This window comes from Lepidochelys olivacea (genome assembly GCF_965140295.1).
Source record: "Lepidochelys olivacea isolate rLepOli2 genome assembly, chromosome: 3".
NCBI lineage: Eukaryota > Metazoa > Chordata > Testudines > Cheloniidae > Lepidochelys > Lepidochelys olivacea.
Genome location: NC_140413.1, coordinates 168,647,274 through 168,670,688, shown reverse-complemented (window position 1 = coordinate 168,670,688; position 23,415 = coordinate 168,647,274). Strand labels below are relative to the sequence as shown.

General features: G+C 43.8%; 1 protein-coding gene across 1 annotated transcript in view; it reads right to left on the bottom strand.

Annotated features, from left to right (window-relative positions):
- The window catches only part of KCNH1 (potassium voltage-gated channel subfamily H member 1), a gene marked incomplete at its 3' end in the record, with an annotated part of 195,375 nt that overhangs the window by 155,622 nt on the left and 16,338 nt on the right, over positions 1–23,415 (bottom strand). Inside the window, exons 3-4 of the mRNA XM_084624947.1 lie at positions 23,123–23,229; positions 8,712–8,840 (exon numbers count right to left, since the gene is read on the bottom strand). Of these exons, the coding sequence (XP_084481073.1) occupies positions 8,712–8,840; positions 23,123–23,229 (236 nt within the window). The remainder of the gene's footprint in view (positions 1–8,711; positions 8,841–23,122; positions 23,230–23,415) is intronic.

Sequence of the window (23,415 nt, the reverse complement as noted above, 5' to 3'; positions counted from 1 at the left end):
CATTTGAGACAGGTCACTTCCTCCTCCATACTGCGTGGTCATCAGCAGGGGAGCACTGAGAGCACAGAGAGACTCTCCCTGTTCTTAATTCTGGTTTCCATGACCAGGATGGCCTGCAGCACCAGACAGCACCAATTTCAGGGAAAAGCCTGCTCAGCCCTGCAGACCTGGGCTGGAGCATGCTGAGTACAGATAGAATCCTGAGAGAATTTAGTGGACAAGCTTTAACAAGTCTCTACTGAGCATATGCAAACAAAGGTTTTTCAAAGGTTTATAACTTGGCCAAATATGCTCTGTTTTCACAGGGATGGCAAAAGGCACATTCCTGGCCCAGGGCAATTTCAAGTCTTTGCTCCAAAGCATGAAAGCATTAGAATGTCTCAAAGAAACAATTAGAGCAATTTTTTTTTACCATGGACAAGCTAAGACATTTTAACCTAATCTCTTTCTCTGATATGGCTCAACCATTGTTGAGGAAACTTTACAAATAAATTCAGCCTCTGGCAGACACCTGGTGAGGAAAATTTCAGTCAAACAGTTAAAGTTGGGCAAAGTTACAAGCAACTGTAAACAGGATCATGTAAAGAGAAGTGTCATGCAATCTTAACTATACAAGCAAAACTGGTAGTATTGCCTATAATGAGACTGCAGGCCCAATTCTCCTCTTGCTTATTCCAGATTTACATCATTGTAACTGTTGATTCCATTGGAATCTCCGCTGATTTACAGTTGGAAGAAGAATCAGGCCCTGTGCCTGAAGAGTGCATAAGTATGTGAGTATGCCTTAAGCAGAGCTGAGCTTTGTGAAATTTTTACCGTAGAACAAAGGGTTAGTAAATATCATTAAATTTTACAGAAACTTAAGCAACGCCATGAAGATGCAAAGCCTATCAAAATGGCCAAAACTTATATTATGCTTTTCAAGTAACATTAGCAATTATGAAGCTGAGAGATTCTCTCACTTTTCTTCATTTCTGTCCCTTATTTAAAAAGGGCTGGGAATATTCTACAGTAACGGTCTAAACCCTAATGCTTACTGTAGCAATACTGCTGTGTTTGGGGCAATTAGTGTAAAACACCATCCTTTCATTTTTAAATGGAAGAAAAAGAAAATTGTGGAAACTCCAGCATACACAGTGGTTCTATATGTTGCATCAGAGACAACACTGGCATCAACAGTACGTACAGTGGAATGCTCATTTGTCTCTCAGTACCCTAAGAGGAAGGAATCCCTCTTGATCTTGTTCCAACATATTCCTACAGAAACCTGAAGGAAGACATAAACTGCCTGCAGGTACGCAGACATTTAGGGCAAGGACTGATTACTCTCATTAGTCAATGAAGACAGACCAAGAAGTGATGGACTTAAGTTACAGCAGAGAAAGTATATATCAGAAAGACATTCAAACTAAGAGCCATTAGGCAGTGGAACAAAATGCAAAGGAAGAGTGGAATCACAGCATTGGAGCTCCTGAAGTCTAGATTTGACACATATTTCAAAAAAAAGGTATAATGGCATCAGTCCTACCATGATGAGGGGGAACAGACTGGACCACCTAAATTAAAGAGTTGTTTTCTTCCCCAAGGTGATAGGGATTTTCCTATACCTGAAAACACCCACTTTTTTCCTCTGAAAAAAGAAAAAAATTCAAATTGTATTACGTGAAACTCAAGACACTGCTGGTGCTGCAATATCCAGGCATATTAATGCAAGCCCCACTAGCACAAGTCTCTCTGACCAGGCTGGGCGGCGCTCTCCCAGTTGTAGCATGGAAACTGTGTAAACCGATTGCTGATCTCACCGGTTTGAGAGGCACAAACAAACACTCTGTGGGGGCCGGGCCAGACCAGGAGCTCCAGACAAGCCTGGCAACTGACCGCAGGCACCAGAAAGCCTGTTCATGGCCAGAGCTGCCCCAGCATATGAGTTGAACCTGGACAGACCTCATGTTTGAGAGGAGGAGTTACCTGGCCAGAGCCCAATTGCCATGCCTGGGTCACCAACTTCAGGCCCCAAAAAGCATCTCTGAGCCTTCACATATGAACTGAGCCTGGGCAGGGGTGGTTTTGTAGAAGACACCTGGAAACAGAGAGTCAGGTTACAGCAGCCACAGGGAATGCAGCCCAGAAGTTTCACCATGCAGCAGCAGGGGAGACTCCATTTTGTCTTACCTGGCCAGAGGACTTAGGACTGACCCCCAACTCCACAAAGGAGAGACTGAGCCCCAAGACTCTGCTTTGCTTGTGAGGACTGACTTCCAGCTGTGCCTGGTAAGCTGCCTCTGCATTGGGGCCCTTCCCTTGGAAGGGGAGAACTATCAGGTTACCAGGAAAGCATGTCAGCCCTTTTCACTGAGCTCCAACAACAAGCTGCGGCCTGTGGGAGACTTTTGAGGCATTTTGATATTCTTACGTAGTTCATGGACATTGCATGTTCATTGCTGGGGGATTGGCTGGTTACTCAATTATTTGATATCCTGGATTCTCTGACCTGTTCCCTTTCCATTCTGTTAATATACTGCTATACATTCTGTGACTAATATGTCTGATGGTCCTGGATTTCCTGTAATTATACATTGTAATGTCCCAGAGGTCATAGCCGTTGTCTGTTAATTTATGAATTGGGCCATTAGGTGAACGCACTGACTGCAAAAGAACCCAGGCCTCACTGGTCCTAAGGTGGGTCATTGACATTTCACGTACCACATGCTGGGTAATAATAGGAGAGGACTCCATGTTTCTAAAACTAACCAGGATCTTAATTAAGAGAACTATTTACAGAGATGCTGTAACTGCAGCTACCATTCCAGCCATGTGCACACAGACTGTCTTCATGGTGTCACCGCCACCATCCCTCCTGTAGCCTGTGCTCTTTCCTCCAAGTTCCATGCAGACTGCTACAAGCAAGGTCCTCAAGAGGGAAGAATAAGGGTCTGTATCACTTTTGGAAACCAGAGGTCCCCCAGGATGGAGCTCCATAAGCTTAGTGACTCTAAGAGTCCCTGTTATATAAAATGCATGTTATGTTTTTAACAGAGTCCTCCTTGTGCTCAGTGCAAATTTCAATACACTGTAGTATTTAGGTACAAAGATATAAACAGTCTTCTTGAGAATTCCCAAGTGTCCTTGAGAAGGTGGGCATCTATCCTTATGGAGGCAGTGTGGTCTAGTAGACACAGCACTAGATTGGGGGTCAGGAGATGTGAATTTTATTACTAGCTTTGCCACTGACCTACTGTGTGACCTTGGGTAAGTCATTTCACCTCTCTGTGCTTCTGTTTCCCCTCCCACCATTTGTTACTCTTGTGAATCTAGACTGTAAGCTCTTTGGGGAAGGGATTGCCTCTTACACTGTGCACAGTGTTCCGCACAACAGGGTCCCAAGTCTCAGCGAGGGCCTATGGGCACTACTGTAATACAAACAATTTTTTTAGTCTTCCTTTTTCAAACAGCCAACCACGATGCAAATGGTGGTTGCAGAGTACTTTTGGAACTTCTAGTATGCTTCAGATCTGTGTTAGGTCTGACTTCTTTCTCAAAAAAGTTGAAATAGTGTGTTCCACACCCACATCTCAGAAATGGAGGAAGAGTGCACCCAAGAAGTCTTCTCATCTTTTTCCATTTTAATTTTTGTTCTCTGAGCAAATGGCAAAGACAATTTACCCTGCAATCTTGCATGTTTTTTTTTTCAGCAGCTAGAACAGGATATTCTGTGGTTTCGTTTTCAGATACAGAATCAATAGCAATGAGTAGGAACACATTTTTCCTGAATGGACACTTATAGCCACTGTTGGGTAGGTTCTCAGGTTCAACCAACCGTCCTACATTAGTGACAATGTTATTTCTTTAAGCTTTTCCTTTTGTTTTCCTCCTGTTTCTTCATTTGCAGCATCGGGTAGTGGACCAATGAGTTTCATTTGGTCTGAAGAAACTGATACAGGACGAAACACACTTCAATCATTTCTTTAGATAGTTTGATTTGGGCTACACTGAAGGTGAAGATCTTGGCATAAAAGAATGTTTCAAGCTCTCTTATTAATATCAAGTTTTTCCTTTCATTTGTCTTTACACCATCATTACCAAGGAGTTTTGCTGCTTTTTGATGTTGAAGAGAAGAGAAAAGAGAGATTGCTTAATACGAAAGAGCTGCTAGAATGCCTGGAACAGGGACTTACATTATTACTGCAGCTAGGTTTCAATGAGAACAACAGCAACGAAAAGATCTATTTGCAGGATCATCAAACTCAATGTTTTCCTCTTCCACTTTAAGAGATGAAGTTTCATTCAATGGCACATTTCATTTTCAAACAAATTGGAAGAAGCCAATTTTCTGAACTTTGAGAGGAACCTGGTCCCTTTGTAACTTGCTTCGAAAACATGACAATGTTTACATTTTATTATAGAAGAATTCTCAGTTTTCATTATTTCAATTCATTCAGTTGTTTCCTACCACTTCCTTCAGCTTACTCAAGATGAATCACATCCTTTCATATGTTGAATACTATAGTAATTACTAAACACTAGCCAAGCTGAAGCATTGATCAGCAACTTTGAGTTACTAGAGTTAGAATTAAAAGCCACTGCCTCATAAATTTAACATTGTGAAGAAAAGTAAGATGGGGTAACCAGATTTGTATTATCAGATTACCATGTCATCTGCATTCAGAATTGTCTGGACTCGAGCAAACCACGCTCCTGAACAGTTCTCATTTCCATCTATTCCCTTCTCTTCAAAATCCAATTACAGCTGACTTCACCTCTCTCCAATCATCAGTGACTCTGTTCAATCCCATTCCCATCTAAATTTCTGGAGAGTTCTAAAACATTATTTGTCCTAATGGACCTAAGAAGCATAAACAAGAGTCTTTATGTTCTCATCACTTCTCTGTACATACAAATCCTATTTGCATGCACAAATTACCATGCCCCTAAAACTGTGCATTCAAATGTAGAGATCATTTTGAATATCTCCTTCTCAGAGTGCTCCAAACCTCATGTGACCATAAACCAAAAGGGCAAAAGAACAGACTAGTTTCAGACATTCTAGAGGGCCTGCTGTGAGGCCCACATAAAATATCAAGTGCCATATTCAGCCATAATGTAACTCAATCAACTTGAATGGAATTGCACACAGGCTAAATACCCCCCCCCCTCAAATTTTAAGAGGAACGTGTGTGGGGAGGTAGAAAAATGTATTTATATCTTCAAACACCACTGACATATAGTATTTTTCAAGTAGCTATATTTGGTGTGTGCTATTTTTAAAGCAGCTATGTTTAAAAGCAAATTTACTTAAATCTCCACGGCAGTCATACATTATGCAGTATTAAAAGTGAACGAGTTCTTTGAACCAGAAAACAAAAGACCCTATCATTAGAAGCATACCTAGTATAAGACTTCCATTTTTCAAATGTCAGGCTTTTTAATGTCTGATTATTAGGGTGTTTATTAAAATGAATGGGTGGTCTCAGCACCATTTGCATCTCTGCCTTCCTCTACTCATCTCAGATAACAGCTGCCTGTTCACTTTTGCACACATGTCAATCTCCAGTCATTGGTGCAAGACACACACACACCCTTCCGTAAGCCACAAGCACGCTAACAGCTCAAAAAAAAAAAAGTGCTTGAAATTAAACATTCAATAGTGGGCTACTAAGACATTCATAGCTAAGTGTGCTCAGGCCAAGCCAGAACCTGCTCTGTAAATGGGCAGAGATAAATAGACAGCTACTCTTTGCATAAGATAACAATGCTTCCATAAGCAGAGCTACAGGGCCTGATTTCAAATGATCAGGCACCTAGGGCTACATCCACTGCATATGAACCGACACATAACTGCACATGGAAATGAGGTCTTTGCACATGTAAAGGGACTATTAGGCGTTTAACTGGAGATTTTCACTGGAAATAACTGAGGGTGCATGCACAATCACACTAAACTAGAGGCTTTTCATAGGAAATTCTGAAAAATTATTTCCCACAAGGAGTTTTCATTTTTTCCAGCAACAAACAACAAAAAGCACCCGATGAAGTGAGCTGTAGCTCACGAAAGCTCATGCTCAAATAAATTGGTTAGTCTCTAAGGTGCCACAAGTCCTCCTTTTCTTTTAACAAAAAGCTGAGATCCAAAAGTCATTTTCAATAAAAACTTTCACTTTGGGGTTTCCTGTTTTTTTTGTAGAAAATCAGGAACATTTCTACTCAAATGAAAATTTTCTGCAAAAGTTCTCTTTTCGGTCAAAAAGCCATTTTTCATTTAAAATATGTTGTGATCAGCGCTACAGTAAATGTCAATACAAGTTTGTATGTGGCCCAAAGAATGTGTCCTCTTCAAAATTCAGACCCCTGAGGTTTATTCCTTGAAGATTCTTCTGAAATCATAACCAGTTTTTCTACCTCTCACAACTTCCAAAAATATTCTCATTCCCCTCCACAACCCTGTGAGTCACCCACCAGACATGCAACTTTTTCATGCAAGATATGAAGGCTCAATAAGCTCTACTAATAAATATGTGTATAAAAGTCTCTAAGTGTCTGACAACATGCATTTCTGTATGGCGTTGGGCTTTTAATTAATCAAATCATTGCAAATATACTGTGTGTAGGGACAGTGTGGAGCTATCCTCTAGGAAGAGGCACTAGCAGGGAGTAAAAAGACTTGGAAATAAATTAAGGTTTATGAGAGTATCTCCAACTTTATTACCATGGTATCACATCTTCTGACTTGCATGTGTAGAAATAATGGGTTTTCCACTCACACCTACACAAAACTGGTAGAACTTCATTGACTTCAGTAAACTTGGGACTAATATTTGGAAGACTTACAAATAACATCATGTAACTTTTGTTATGTGAAGAAACAGCACAATCTGGAGAATGAGTGTAGGGTTGAGAGTCAGCAGCTCTCAAATTTTAATCCCAGCTGTGCCACAGGCTCACTCTGTGGCCTTGGGCAAGTCACTCCATCCAAGTCTGAGGAGGATTTCTGGGGAAGTTGTGGGTGTTTAGCCCCTCTGAAAATCAGGCCACCTTTACTTCCATGCCTGGTTTTAGGCACCCAAATTTCAAAAATCTGGCACTTAGGTGTCTGCCTCCGTTTCCCCATTTGTAAAATGAACATAACACCCACCTAACTTGGATGCTGTGTGGATAATTAGTTTAATCTCTGTACATTGCTTTGGACATGAAACTGCTAAGCATCATCACCACCACCGTAAGTATAGTACAATCTGGGAATCCAACAGGTGCAACTTCTTCAAATGTTTGATTAGAGTTTTCTTTCTCCTACTTACAAAATCAAATGTGTCATCTTCAGAGAGAAAACAAATCTTTGCTCCCGAGTCCATAGCTTACTAGCACATTAGGCTCTTCAGCAGAACGTTGGTTTCAGCAGAAGTGCAGGAGAACTACAGGCTAGTATCACTCCTGAAAGAAACTCACTTCATTGCCTGGTTAAATGCACTTCATTCCCAGTGAATAATCTAGAGCTAGCTTTACTACCTAATACTGATTTATCTCTGCAGTCAGTTCTTGTCAGAGTGAAGTGAAGACCACGAGGTGCCTGGCAGAAAGCTATTTTCCATGAGACAGACCTTTCTGACTACAAAACCCACTTTCTAATTTGATTAGAGCAACAAAAAAACCAAACACACATAGCAATAAAAAGAAAATCATTCAATACAGGTTGGCAGAGAGTCTATTTTTAAAGATTGTTCTTCATTAGCGATGGTGACAGGTGTTTCCACTTTGAGAAATACTATATTTTTAAAATAAAATGTAAATAAATTCAACTTCCTGTTAAGTTTTATACTACAGATATTATTGAACACTAAAAAGAAATGCGATCAACAAGAGAACTTGCATTATGTACCTCTTGCCTCCGAGGATTCATCTCCCATTATAAACTATTCTCCTTCAAGCTCATATATGGCTCTGCACGGACACAGGAATCTACCCATAAATGTGCAGGATCAGAGCCTTGCTGAAGGGCCACAGCTTCTGGGGTAAAACTCAGCAATGGATTAACAGCATGCAGCAACTCTATCTAACAGTTTAGGCCTGATCCAGCTCCCACTGAGGTCACTGGGAGTCTTTTCATTGAGTTTCATGGAAACTGGATCAGGCCCTCATTTAGGCAGGTGGAATGAAATTACCCAAATCTGGGCTAGATTCCAGCAATAGGGTTAATGCCTCTGCTGTTGCACAGAGTGCCAACAGATCTGAAAGAAGCTGAACAGCCCCCGTTCCCACTGAGGACAAAGGATTTGTGTTGGCTCAGTGCCTCAGAGAAGGGACTCAGCACCCTTCACTAGTTATAATAATGATAAGTGGTCGAGATCTTAGTTTTACAGTTCATCCAAAAGCTGGCACTTGTAACAACTCTGTGCCCACATAATACCATGCTGAGGCATTAGTCAGAACTGAATTAAAAGGAAAAGCACCACCCACTGGATCCCCAGTCCCAATTTCTAACAGTACTTGGATTTTTCCTTAGTGGTCACCCATCCAAGCACATACCAGAGTCAATCCTGCTTAGATCGTTCTAAAGCTTGCAGTCATTCCACATGGGGCTGTGCTTGACACTGCATGGTTGCCACTTGTTTTAAAGTCCAATTCTTAGTGTGGGTATTAGAGGCCTTCAGTTAATTTCACAGTCAACATGCACCAAGAGAAGCAGCACAATGCACAATTATATGACAAGAAAGACAAACCTTTACACGAATCATCCTCAATGGGCTGTTTGAAAGCTGTTATGTCACTGAAAGTGCAAAGAAATAAAACCACTTTATCCTGTTCATTTCGAATAGGAGCAATTTTCACAAAGAACCAGACAGGTGTCCCTGCAAAAAAAAAAAAAAAAAGTTGATCAATAGTAGACAGAACACTGAATGTGATATTTTTAAAGTTTAGACTTTAAAAGAAGCCGTTTGTGACTATTACTGTTTCGCAAACACCCCAAATGTAAAATGACAGAGCAGCTGTGAGGGCAGCTGTAGTCTCAACTCTACCTCTGATTTGTTGTGTGGTCTTGGACAAGTCACTTACCCCTCTTTGTGCCTGGAGTTTCCTATATGCAAAATGGTTAAAATAATTTTTATCCACATTTATAAAGTGCTTTGAGATCTACAGATGAAAACATCCCAGGTGCAAAGGCCCAATCCCTGAGACCAGTTGAGCTGTTCTCGGAGCAGAGGACCTGAGTAAGGGGCAAAAGTTATATACCACCTTGATATCATACACCCCAGCATTGGGATGGCTGGAGGTCAGTTTGGCTCTAAGTTACGCCTACCTGCAAGAGTCCCCCGGGGCCATTCTGGCAGTCAGGGAGGACCAAAGTACAGTCTTGGTCCAGCCATGCCCCCAATGCCAGGAGCTGTGAGGAAGATGGCACTGGACTGGCTATGCTAGCTCTGTGTTACCGAAAGATTCCTCTGTGCAAAGGAAACATTCTGCTGGCCACTCAGGCCATCTCAACGTCTGCTCATTCTGATGATGCTCTCACTTACCCCAGTATAAAGCAGGAATAACTCCAGTGAAGTCAATGGAGTTACATCAGAATGCAAGTGATCAGGATTGGGCACACATATTGTGACTAAAAGTGACACTTCAATATAGCTGTGCTTTGGTAATTACCTAAATGGATTAAGTGCTAATGACAGCTCTGAAGATTGGAGTCCTCTGCTTATCACAGTAAAGATATCACACAGACAGCAGCCATACCAGCTGCTCTGTCAGAGTACTTCAACTATGACAGACAAACAGACCATCTGTATAGGGGAGAGGGTAATTCAATCTTCAGGTCCATTTAATCCCTGGTGTTTCTGCTGAGGCTGCCAAAATAATGTCAATTATAGTAATGGGGTCCCTGTCCACTAGCACCAGTACTGACCTCAACAGACTCGTTTCACACAAACCACAGCTGTCAGATGTTCGAGACTTTTGGGTATTAGCAGGCTGAAGGGCTCAAACAGAGCCAATATGTGCCCATATACCATACCAGCTCCTCCGTGAAGCTAGTCTTTCCCCCCAGAATCTCAGCTTTCTTCTAAAAAGAAAACGTACGTCTCCAATGGTTATGGTTGTGACAGAAACCTCAAGAGGGTGAACCAAGCGTAACCCATGCAGAGCTGTCCGAGTGATGCTGCAGAGAGTCTGGAATGTTAGCTCTAAGAGGTGTGAGCTGTCCCATTCATATCAGTGAGGAGTTAACCAAGCTACCTAAAGACGGTGATTTAGAAGTCACTTACTTCACTGTGCATATAAGAAATCAAAGGGCAGATTCACAGATCTACATAATTCACCGAGAGAGAGGTCCCATGTTGGTGTCACTTGGTGTCACAGTGAGTGATGCTTGGGAGATACCACTAGTTATTTCCTCAGCCCTAGGGGCCTAGCACAGCCCATGGGTATATTTAAGCTCACAGAGGGTAACCAAGTTTTAGAAGCCCAATGGAGCTCAAAGAGCTGCACAATTATATTTTGACCATCTGCACTACCTACAGCAAGTAGCATCTCATTTTTACACCTCACATGGGTGGAGCCTAGAAGAGAACCACCTCTTCTCCACCATATGACCCCTACCTAGGTTAATTTGGTTCCAGCAACCTGAAGATGAGAGAGGCATATCGCTTTACCTATCAGCTGAACTATTCAGGTTTTATTTCAGAGTACAGACTGTATTTACATGATAGTTCATAATTCAGTCAGATGTTAGTAATGACTGTGACTACTCACGGCTCCCAGAGGAGCACAAGGCCCTCAGGAAGTTCACAAATTGTTTATTGAAATAAGCAACGGGCAATTTTCCCACTGTGCTAATGGGTATGAAGCATGGTGCTCTTGATGCATCACCCAGCCTTCCCCCAGCCTCTGCATGTAGCAGTCTTCCTAGGCCACTGAAGTTAAAGCTCAGAGGCCCATAGACAGTTTCCGTGAATGAAACTCAAATCCTTAACACATCCTGCTGTGCCTGGATATTGCAGGCAGCATCAGACATCGAACAAGCTTCCAGACCATATGTGCTGCAAGCCCTGTGAACTTCAGGGTAACTGAATGATGGAGTCTCTGATTCAAAAAGCATGGTAAGCCAACAGATGGACTTTGAGTTACTGAAGGCCGTCTGGGGAGAAGTGTTGGAGCTACAGAAATTTAAGGGCTTTATATGAAGAAAGGCACTAAAGTGCCTGAGCAAGCCTTAAACAAATAAATAAAACCTGAAGCAGTTACAAAATAGTGACAACAGAATAAATGCCCCAGTAAAAATCATTAGCAAGTTATTAATTAACCTAAAGAGTCTCATCTACAGAGAAGCCAGAATCTTTTTGTAACATTTTTTCCCTTTGCACTCACCTTTCTATACTTTGATCCTTTCTTAGCCACAGCCCTAACTCCCACCCAGTTTACCATGCACGTGTATTCCTTCATCCTTTCCCATCTGGCCTTCCTCCTACCTTTATGCATGCATTATCCCCAGTATGACCAAATGCACATCCAACTCTCCACCACGCACCTTCATTTGTTCCATCACACCCCATGTGCATACCCACTCACTTGTGTTCCAGCTTCTCCTACTCCTTTGCATACTTAGGGCACGTCTACTGTGCAGCTGGAAGGGAGCCAATCTCCCCTGATAGCCAGCGGTTACTAGCTTTTTGCACAAATGTTTTCTTTCATCCAGAAGCACCCCAAATTGCCTTGTTGCACTGCAACCTATTGCCATGGTGCTAGGCTTACTTTTAAACCTTCATAGTATTTAGGTGGTGTCGTATACCCCGTTTCACCTCCACCTGTCATTTCTAAAACACCTTGGCATTTAGATATTGTATAAAAGCTAGAGAAAATAGTGGGTTCTCTCCAGAAAAGACAGGCAATTTACCCTCCTGCTCTGGTTTAAACATTGACTTCTTCTCTAGTACATGTTGCTTTTTTCTAGTGCTTTGGTTCTACAGAGGGACAAATTATTGAAAAGGTGATTTTTACAACATAAGCTGAATGAGGCAAGTGAATTTTCCTGCTTGGGAGGCTGTACCAGCCCATGGGTTTCTATCGAGAAGGTTCTCACTATGGCTCTCGCAGTTTCATATGTGTGTTCTTTCAATAATAACATGCCACATGAAAGTAACTGCTGGGGCTGGTCTCAGAAGAAGAATCTCTGAGACAGTGTGAGCTCTTTCTAAGGGCTTTATAGATCAGTACCATAACCTTGAATTGGATTTGGCAGCGAACAGGAAGCAAACGCAGTCTGTAGCATTCCTACGTAACATGCTTTGATCAGCTATTTCCTCCTTGTGACCTAGCACACCACATTATGCGCCAGTTACAGTTTCTTACTGAACGTTTTATTGTGAGCCAGGTAGAGTTTCTAGCTCTCTGTATCTAGGCCAGCAACAGCAGGGAACAACCAAATCTTCTTGCTGGCCAGAAATGAAAGGAGGTGCTTTTAGTAACTGCCATTATTCAGGTATCCTTTGGAGCACCACTAGGGCAGGATGGCACACGCCTGGGACTTCCCATGGCAAAACATGCTCATGGTCACAGAGCTGGTCTGGGTAAACCCTACTCCATTTCTGGAACTATATGTAAATAGCAACAGCAAAGATTATTGAATGGAAAAATCCTTTTAAGTGATTCAGTCCATCGCTGGAGATAACACACAGAAGTTCCCAGTGCTTTGTCCAGTCTCATTTTAAATGTCTCTGGGGCTAGGAGACAGGTACCGGGTAGAGGAATTTCTATAATAAAGTGGGGTGTGCTCATTTGCAAATGGTTACCCACAATGCTCTTGCTGCTCAGAGGTAACTGATAGCAGGTCTGAGATCTAAGTTGTAGGAAACATGGAAAGGTTTGGGTTAGCTTGTGGCTGTACCGAGTCCTTTTCTGCAGCCTGGTGTAATTATCAGAAGAATTTTACTTTTTAAAAACATTCAACAGTTTATTTTAATGTTAAACATGAAAGCTCTGAGTGTAAACTAGTAATAAATCAGGCCAGAAACAAGGATTTCAGCCTCTAAACAGGGAGACCCCACTCTATCAGTGTCAAAGCTGACGTCTCCGCTCAGCCAGACAGTCACTAGTGGCTCAGAAATGCCTCTTTTAATGCAGTGTTATTTTCAAATCCAGTCCACAATTTACACCTGCTGAGGCACACCTGCCAGCCTGATTTTTCAGAGCTCTTGTAGCTACCTGAGGGGAAATTCTCCTCTCGCACCGCTCTGCACTGACGTATGGCTGCGTACGGAGGCATACACTGTTTAGCAGTGTCTCTAACAGTGCAACTAGTTTCATTGATGTTTTGTTTTTAGTCTTGGCAAACGCTCTTCCTGGTGAAGATCAATGATAATACCAGGGCACAAACGATGAAGTAAACCCTCCTGAGCCAGGTTGACTTCTGTTATATTGGAATCAACAGTGAAGGAATCCAGTGCCTGCTTAATGGAATAGAACCAATTTTGTGGGGGAAAGGAATGTGAAGAGACAGGATGGTATTGTGGATAAGGTACTGATCTAGGTCTCGAGAGAGCTAGGTCAGTTCCCAGCACTGGCTTGGACAAGTCACTTCATCTCTTTGCGTCCCCATTCTCCAAATGTAAAAATGGGAAAAACAACACTTCCTTTCTCCTTTTTTCCTGTCTTGTCTATTTGGATTGCAATAGCTTTAGAGCAAGACTGTCTTACTCTGGCTAGGTACAGTGTTTAGCACAACGAGGCCTGATCTTGATTGGATCCCCTGGATGCTAATGTTCTGCAGAAGTGAGGCAGAAGCTCCCAAGTTCTATTGTTGCTTCTCACACTGTTTACAGTGCTGTAGCCACATCACTTACTTTCTCTGCCTGGTTGTGCTCATTTGACAGTAGGAGACACTAAAGGTGACTTAGGTCAGCGTAAAGGACCTGGTAGTGTAGACACATACATTAACAGGTCGACTTAAGGTGGCTTCCATCGACCTAACACTGTAGTGTAGACCAGGCCTAAGTATCTACCTCCCTGGGCACCATGAGGATTAATTTATGTTTCAATAAGAAAGTCTGACCTCCTTCAGAGAATAGTACAAAGTAGGTGTAAAATACTGTGTTAGCTGTAAAAAGCCTAATCTTAAAAAGAAATCATTCTAGGCAATATTTATCTTTTGACAGAGTAAAACAAGACTGATGTGTAAACACGATGGAAATCATGTTTGATGGCAAAGATGGTGGTACTGAATTGGTAACTTTGGAGAAAAACAGCACTCACAAATACAACTTTCAGACAAAGTTCCAGTCACACACTCAGACAAGAAGGTATTACTTTGGTAGCTTTTACGTCCAAACACTATGGTGCTCGAAAAGCTAGAGCCACATGCAATATCTTCATCAATTACAGTGTGCAGTGAAGCAGACAGCTGAATTTCAGTTACTTAAGAAGTACAGCGGACCTTTACATTCTCCCCCTCAATATTTCACTAATGCCCTATCATTTTTACATTGTTTCTCAACCTGGCAGAGGCTGTGAATTTTGCCCAACCTTAATTAAAACACACAAACAATTTAACCGCGTGAGATCAGTTAGGGGGCTAGGCAAATGACATTTTCAAAACAAGTTTTAAGTATGAATAGAGAGGAGTATCTGACATTTGACTATGTAAGGTACATGCTCAAGCCTTACCATAGATTTTACCTCTGAACAAGCCGTGTGCAGTGAATGAGAACCAACCAGCTTAGTGTCTAACAGCACTCAGCACAGTGTGGTTATATTGATAGACTTTATGGTGCCATTTCCAGTGCTTTAAAAGCACTGCCTTCACATTTTCTGCACGAGGTGCCACTTTACACTAGTAAATAATGGGTCAATAGGTCAGATCTTTACATGGTAAGATAAAGAAAAACAAATTTCAGCTCCCTAAAGGTGAAGTCTCTGGACACAGAGGTTACTCGAGCGTGCTAGAATCCTGAAGGGTAACTAAAGAACAGAACTTGGCTTGGAACATGCTCCACTACTGCAACTGCTAGTCCAGTGGGGGCCCCACGCAGGGATATTTTGCGGGGGGGTTGCCCCACACACAACCCATATTAATCATTAATAGGGAGGTCCCCCCTTGAGCTGCTCAGTGCCCTAAGCAATTGTTTAGTCTGCTTATGCCTATTGCCAGCTCTGAGCACTACAGCAATTTGATACGATTTATGTTACATGAAGTTCCGGTGTGCTGTAGGGGTCTGGAAGACGGGTAAATCCCAAGATTTCCCTTGCTTTTGCTTCAGATAAAAGAAACGAGGGAAGTTATCGGAAAGTGGCTCCACAGTGACTACATTAGAGAAATTGTTTGATGGTAGCTCATTCTTGCAAACACATTATCCAGGTAAAGTTGCTGTTGGGGACACTGGGCATGGCCACTAGGTAACTCGAGGGGATGGAAGACCATGAGTGTCGAGGAAGCCCCCTCGCACTAGGCCCAAGTGTCCTTGGCCCCCCATGGATACTTAGGGCAGCTTGCTATTGGATAAGTATGCTGAAGAAAGGATGTATAAAAGCCTGTGTAACTTCCTGCTCTGTGTCCAGGATTTGAGATTCTATTCTCCCTGTACCTTCTTTGAAGCTTCTAATAAACTTTTCTGCTTCTCCACCCCCTTGTGATTATTGGGTGATGCATACTGGGCAACGAACCCCTGCTGTTGCTTGCCTCTGGCACTGGGTGCCGGCAACATTGCCATGGTCAATGGGGACTTGGTTTATCAGTTTTATGAGTCCTAGCCTGTGACAGAAGGCTGGGAACCAAAAGCTGAGCCAGCACTCCGGTCACTTAAACACCAATTAATTTCCCCCAGGGTGGACCTGGCAGGGCCAAATTAATGGATTAGAAGGGCTGGTGGAGGACTACCAAGAGAAATGGCCTGTTAGCACAGGAAGTATAAGGCAGCACAGGAAGGTGGGGAGAGAGAGGCAGGAAGGAGAGATCTCTGGGTAGAGAGATCTCTTCCCTCTCCTCCTCGGCGGAGAACTGAGGAGAGACTGAAACTAAATAACATGGTGTATGGATTGGTAAGGTAGGGGAATAGCAAGTGTAAACAAAACACCCCAGCACAGTTTAATAACTGAAGGCCTCAGAGTCTGTGTAGACAGATCAGACAGGAGCAGGATGTCACCTGGTGACATAGCCATATTAGTTTGACCTTCCTGAGATGAACTGAAGTTAGGCGTATGCAGTGATGAGCTGCCAAAATCTTAACGGGTTCCTTCCTCACCCCACGAGGAGGTCATTGCCGACTCCTGCCCCATCCAACCCCCTGCGTTCCTTGACGCCCCCCGCCCCCGGACTCCTGCCCCATCCACCCCCCTCCCCTGTCCCCTGACTGCCTCCAGAACCAAGCAGGAGGATCTCGTGGGCCACCATAGTGGGTGCCCACCCCACCCCTAAGAGCCAGAGGGACCTGCCAGGGGGTGAGGTGGGGAGTCCCAGAGGTGCTTACCTGGGGCAGCTCCCAGGAAGCATCTGGCAGGTCCGTCTGGCTCCTAGGGGCGGGGAGCGTAACTAGGGGGGGAGCGGCTGCTCCCCCACTGATCACTTCAAAAGTGACCCCTTAGGCACCAACTCCAGGGGTGCTCCAGGGCTGGAGCACCCACGGGGAAAATTTGGTGGGTGCAGAGAACCCACTGGCAGCTCCCCGCCCTGCGCCCAGCCCCAGCTCACCTCACGTCTGCTCCGCCTCTGAATGCACCGCTCCGCTCTGGTTCTCCGCCCCCCTCCCCTGGCTTCCTGCGAATCAGCTGTTTGGCGGGAAGCCTGGGAGGGCTGAGAAGCAGGTGGCGGCTTCCTGCTCAGGCCGAGGGTGGCGGAGGTGAGCTGGGGCGGGGAGCGGTTCCCCCGCACACCTCCCCGGGTTACCTGCTGCAGCGTGGGTGGCCCTCCTCGCACCCCCCCTGGCCCCAGCTCACCTCCGCCTCCCTGGGCCTGAGCAGGAAGCCACCACCTGCTTCTCAGCCTGCCTCAGCTTCCCGCGCAAACAGCTGCTTCGCAGGAAGCCTGGGGGTCAGAGAAGCAGAGCGGGGCGGTGCGTTCAGGGGAGGGGGAGGAGGAGGAGGAGGTGAGCTGGGGCTGGGGGTGGGGGTGGGGCAGGGAGCTGCCGGTGGGTGCTCTGCACCCACCAAATTTTCCCCTTGGGTGCTCCAGGGCTGGCGCACCCATGGAGTCGGCGCCTAAGGCGCCACTTTTGGCCAGTTAAATTTAGAAGCCCTTTTAGAACCGGGTTGTCCCTCGCAGAACAACCGGTTCTAAAAGGGCTTCTAAATTTAACAACCGGTTCTAGCGAACCGGTGCAAACTGGCTCCAGCTCACCACTGGGCGTATGTATTTTACAGGGAATGAAAGGGAGTGGGTTTGTGATATAACAAGACATTGGGTTAGAATCACAGCTAGATAATCCTCAGCTATGCCAATTTATAGCAGCTGAGAATGTGACCCACTGTGACTCGTCCTTCACTTTCTCCACCCTCTGCTCCCACACAATGGTTTGGACCAGTTCATAAATCACTACGTGGTCTATGCTGCAAACACTACAGGCCTACTGCACCTTGCTACCTATGGTTCTCCTTAAGTCTGCTGGGCACAATTCACCTGGTGCGGAGGGGGAGCACAAGCCCTATCCCTGTTTCAGTGATTTTAACCCTGTAGAAATTGGAGGGGCGGGGGGATTTCACCCTATAGAAAGCACTGTACTTATTTATATGCATGAGCAGAGTGTGGCCCCAAGTCATTCTTTTTGGGCTTCCATACCATTCTGTGTACTACCTGAGTGCCTTCTTGTGTATTGAGAGATGTACAATGGAAAAAATAATTTCATTAAACTTAATAAGCAGATAGCAATACTGGTGAAATTCACTCTACCCACATACAGCCAGGCATCAGGTTGTACACAAGTGAAAAGCACAGGATCCAGGGAGGTGAAATCCAGCCTCCCAACACAATAGCCACTACTTCAGCATATGTGCTGGAATATCAGTCACAGCTCCTCTGAACCACTTGGGAGAATACCAGGGCTGCCTAATCACAGAGCTTGTCGCCCATCCCTTGGCCTACCCCTTTGTGGGCCTAGCCAGAGCTGAGACAGACACCGCTTTAGGAGGAGACTCCCCTCTATAGCTGCAGCCCATCCCACCTTTCACAATGCTTCAGTGTGGTCTGTAAGCGGTACAAAGGTCCTTGCTCAGACCTGCACACCGGGAGAACATCTGTATCTGCTTATGGAGGTGAGTGATTACAGTAAAATCCCTTCCTAGGCCAAAAAACAGCACCCTCCGTATGCAGCTGAAGAAAAGCTATGTAATCTGAAGGTTTCTGTTAGCAGGAGGGAATCTTCCTCATTAAACTCCGGTAAAACTACTAAGCAGTATATTTTGCCTCTCAGGCTGGTGTGTTTAATCCTATAACTCTTATGTCTTTGCTCCTAAAAGTTTAGGCTAGTCTTCACCACTACAGCAATCTTCCTTTGAGGCCGCACCACCACATACTGGATAGTATCCATTTACTATACAAAAATGCCTTTCTAGCTGTTCAAATCTGGACAAAAACTTAGGCAAGTAAAGTACAGTCTTACAAAACCTAATACATAGTTGTTTCTGCTGCAAGGGAAGCAATGGAATAAAAGACAAACCTGCCCCTGCATTGTTCATAACCCAAATCCTAGAGCGTTCTATTAAGGTGTGGGAACCAGGAAATGAAACAGACGAGAAGTTACAAGTGGAATTTACTCATCCATTTTCATCTTCACACTGAGAGAAACGTAAAAAGCAAAACATACACTTCAAAGAGTGAAGAGTAAATTAACACTCAAATGGCTTTAAAAGTCGAATCTAATGGTATTATTGAGAACAGAGTATATTGGGCCAGATTCTCAGCTGCTGTAAATCTGCACAGCTCCCTTGACTTCAATGCAGCTGCAATCATTGCTTTAATTTTCCTTAAACATTCAGAACATTGACACCACTGCAAATCCAGCTTTAATAAAATAATGGCATTAAACTGTTCGAGCTTTTTCCTGAAGTTACTGTAAGCCTGTGTGTTGGCTCTGGGAGATCTAGGTTTACAAATTACCTTCAGGGGGCCAACTTCTCCCCTCAAATCCACCAGTGCCCCTCCACTGGGTTTCACCAGCATAACTATGAGGAAAATGTGGTCTCTTTACGCCCAAAATTTTAACTGCTTGCACTTCATCTGTAGACTTTCTGCAGTTACTGTTCTATAAAGCAATATCTTAAATAACCTGAATATGTTTCCACATATATATGCTGTACAATTAAGACCCCACCATACAGTGCTATGAAATCCTCTCCAAACCTTAAAGTTCAGTGAAGAGTAGTACTCCTGCATACTTATTTAGAGAAAAAGTACCAATACATGCTAACATGAAGGCAGGATACAGACTCACTGTCTTTAGGATACATCATAAAATGCTAGCGGCTAAGTCATAATTGTGACCCAGTGTAGGCTCACAGCCATTCTGTACTAGCGCAGTGATGGTATGAACTTGCCTACAATGACCACGGTTTTTTTGTTGTTTTTTTTAATGCTGCTAAGTAAATATTGACATCGAGTCACTGCTTTTGAGATTGTGGTGTCAGCAGTCTATGCCAACCCTGGTTAAATTATTAAATGACTTCCATCTATTGACTATACACCTTCTCCTGCTTCCATTTAAAAAATCAATGGTTTAGGATCAGGACATACATCTCCCAAAACTGGAGTGTGAGCAGAGATGGGATTACCATTCGTAAAGCTATCATGTATGAAATGCATGTCAATATGCTGATTTGTCCCCAGTACCCACGTATGGTACATCTGAAAATTTTGCTTTGTATTCCTTTTTTCCAGCTGGTAAATTACATTTAAAAAGAGCTAAGAATACATTAATTAAATGCAGAGGTAGTCTACACTTTTCAAACAAAATTGTTTAATGGTCTTTTTTCTAAAACAAATTTTCATCTTTTCAAAATATTCTGTTTATTCAGTAACAAAAATAGAACTATTTAATTTTTCTGCCCCCCCTCTCCCCCACCATTTCAGTGGCTAGGAGGGGAAAAGCCAACAAAAAGAGCAAAAAACAGGTTAAAAAAAAAGGTAGAAAACAGGAGGAACAAAATTAAAAAAAAGATGTGTTCAAAGCCAAAACTTTGTTGTGAAAAGTTTCAGAGGAAAAACTGTCCTTTTCAAAACCTGCTGAATGAAAGTTAATTTGAAAGTTTCCACATTTTTCATGCAATAGTCACCATTGTTTGATCAGCTCTACTTCAATATTTATCCAATATTAATTTTCCAAATACGCAACTGCTGTATTTACACAGGCCTATTATGTGATCACAAATGGAGGCTCAGGGTGCAGGGGAGAAAGGGTTGTGGTCTATGAAATAATGAAGTGGGGCGAGGGGAAGGTTAGCCAAAAGACAATCTCTCTTTTAAGAGGCAGTCCATGTTATGAAAATATTTGAGAACCTCTGCTTTATATGTTACATCTTGGTTCTAGTGATGTACAGGTTCTCTCTCAAGGTCTGTCTCACAGTAGACAGGTATCTCTAATATGACTAATGAGGTTGAAAAATGTACAGCTTTGTAATCAGGGGTCTGTGTTACACACTGAAAAGCAATAGGAAACAAGATCTATTGGCCTCTAAGAAGTGGGATCCTTCATTAAGTTACGCCAGTGTGCGGTCATTTACCTAGATCTTCACTAGAGTTAAATACCAGATTTAACTGCTGCCTCTTCCATGCACCTCCCTTCTCCAATGGCCTGAAAGTCCTTCAATGCAGCAGACCCACCACAGTGCCACTTTTTTGACCTGGCAGGTGGTGAAGAGTCTGCACAGGGGAATGTGCTCCTCTCCTTATGGCTGTGTGCATGGGAGGGCTGGAGACAGGGAAGTGCTCGGTGCATCCCCCACAATGTGACTGCTTTAAACCTGCAGGGGGGGACAGCAAGAGTCCCCAGATGTGACTATAGCCCATACGCTGCAGCACTGACAGAAGAGTGGCTACATAGCTACTCAGTGCCGAGTCACTGGTTAATTGAAAGACGCCTCCTTCCTTCAGCCCCTCTTGGATACCCTGACAACTGCTCGTTTACTTGGCTTTGCATGCATGGAGGGGAGCTGTACTCCCTGTGGCTGCTAACTATTTTCAGCCTAGCAAGACTAGGAGGGAGGGATAGCTCAGTGGTTTGAGCATTGGTCTGCTAAACCCAGGGTTGTGAGTTCAATCCTTGAGGGGGCCATTTAGGGACCTGGGGCAAAAATTGGAGATTGGCCCTGCTTTGAGCAGGGGGTTGGACTAGATGACCTCCTGAGGTCCCTTCCAACCCTGATATTCTATGATTCTAAGACACAGGTAAACACTGGAGGCAAATGACACTGAGGAATGAAAGAATCACAAATGCTCAGTATTATTCAGCTGGTGCACATGGCTTTTCTACTGATTGGTATTAGCAAGGCTGTGCTCCAGGAAAGCACCCCAAGCCATGGTGCACTCTCAGACAGAACAGTGCCTCAGACTGCACGGTAACAGGCAGCATAACCAGAGGCTGGAGATTGGAAAGAAAAATAAGGTGGTTTGAGGATTATTTTGAAATGACGACAAAGGCCAATGAAGTGACATCAGCAGCCTTATAGGACTGATTAGATTCTTTTAGAAAACAAAGGATTGAGTGCACCCACAGATTGGCACTGGCATACAAAGCCCTTATTACGAGGGCCCTACCAAATTCACAGCCATGAAAAACATGTCTCGGACCGTGAAGTCTGGTCTCCCTCCATGAAATCTGGTCTTTTGTGTGCTTTTACCCTACCCTACACAGATTTAATGGGGGAGACCAGTGTTTCTCAAATTGGGGGTTCTGACCCAAAAGGGGATTGTGGGGGGACACATGGTTATTTTAGGGGGGTTGCAGAAGTAAGCATGCCATCCTTACTTCTGCGCTGCTACAGGTGGCGGCTTTGCCTTCAGAGCTGGGCTCCTAGCCAGCAGCTGCTCTCTGGCCACCCATCCCAGAAGTAAGGGTAGCAGTACTGCAAAATCACACACACACACACACACACACACACACACACTAACCTTGTGACTGTGACCATTCCCCCCCCCCCCCCAACTCCTTTTTGGGTCAGGACCCCTGTAATTACGACACCATGAAATTTCAGATTTAAATAGCTGAAATCATGACATTTACGATTTTAAAAATCCTATGACCATGAAATTGACCAAAATGGACTGTGAATTTGGTAGGGCCCTACTTATTACCTTTCAGTGGCCTATGTGAAGTGATTGATTCTCTCAGATGGCTACCCCACAGCTGGCCCTAATTGGCAGTTTCAGCAGAGAGACCAAGGACCAACTCTGCAGGGAGACTGGATTACCCTTCTCCATTGAGCTGGTTCCTGTAGGTCAAGGCTGAAGTGCATTGGCGAGACAAAGTAGGGAAGGTTACATTACTTACAGAACAAGTACAATACAGGCTGGTGCAAAGAGGTGATCTCCTCCCCATTAAATGAGACAGTCAGCAGAGGTTCTTGCCTGGGAGCCCCCTGGATTTAAATGGGAAGCAGCTGCTAGCAGGGTTCTCTGTCAGGGATCTTTCCCAAGGGACAGATTCCCTCATTGATCTGACAGAGCCCAAATTTGTTAAACACCTGGGCTAGCTACAAAGCTAATCTTTTTAATTGGATATTTGGGACAGAGTTGGGTTGGTGGATTGCAAGTTAGAACCTCCGTAGGTTTGTATTTAGAGAGGTCAGGTTGGTTGGGTGGGTTTTGTTGTCATTATGGGATAGTCCATGTAGTATTATTTATTGAATTCTAATGTTGACATGCTGAAGTATTGTTCTGGAAGCTGAAGTAGTTGTAATATAAGTGTGAGCAAGTGAAGGCCTCAATCCTGCAATGTGATGCATGTGGGCAGACCCCTAAGCTCTTGCCTTGGCTGGGACTCTGTACAGGTAAAAGGGTTTGCCCTTATGGATCAGACTGCGGAATCAGGTATTAACATTAAATTTAATAAGACTGCAGTCTTCCAGGCTAGCAAACTGGCAGCTTTCACCAATATTAAAAACCACACAACCACCACCACCACTCCCCCGCCCTCCACTTTACCTAAAACACAAAAAAACAACTTACTGTTCTTTTTGTACATCAAGATTTCAAAGGAATTCATTTCGTAGTTCTCAAAAGTTTGCCGCACCTTGTCAATTGTGTCTTTGTCTGTCAGCTCCCCATACATAAAACTGCAAACAAACCAAGGAATTCAAGTAAGATATTGGAGAGATGTACAAAGCCATTTACTTATGGCGTGAAAGAGACAAAAATTGCCCTTGTTTGATGGTGTCCTATTATTTCACCTGCAAAGCATAACTGACAGATGCATCCTAGGGAAATTAAAGAGAAAAATGGAACAAACAGACTTTTTTCTC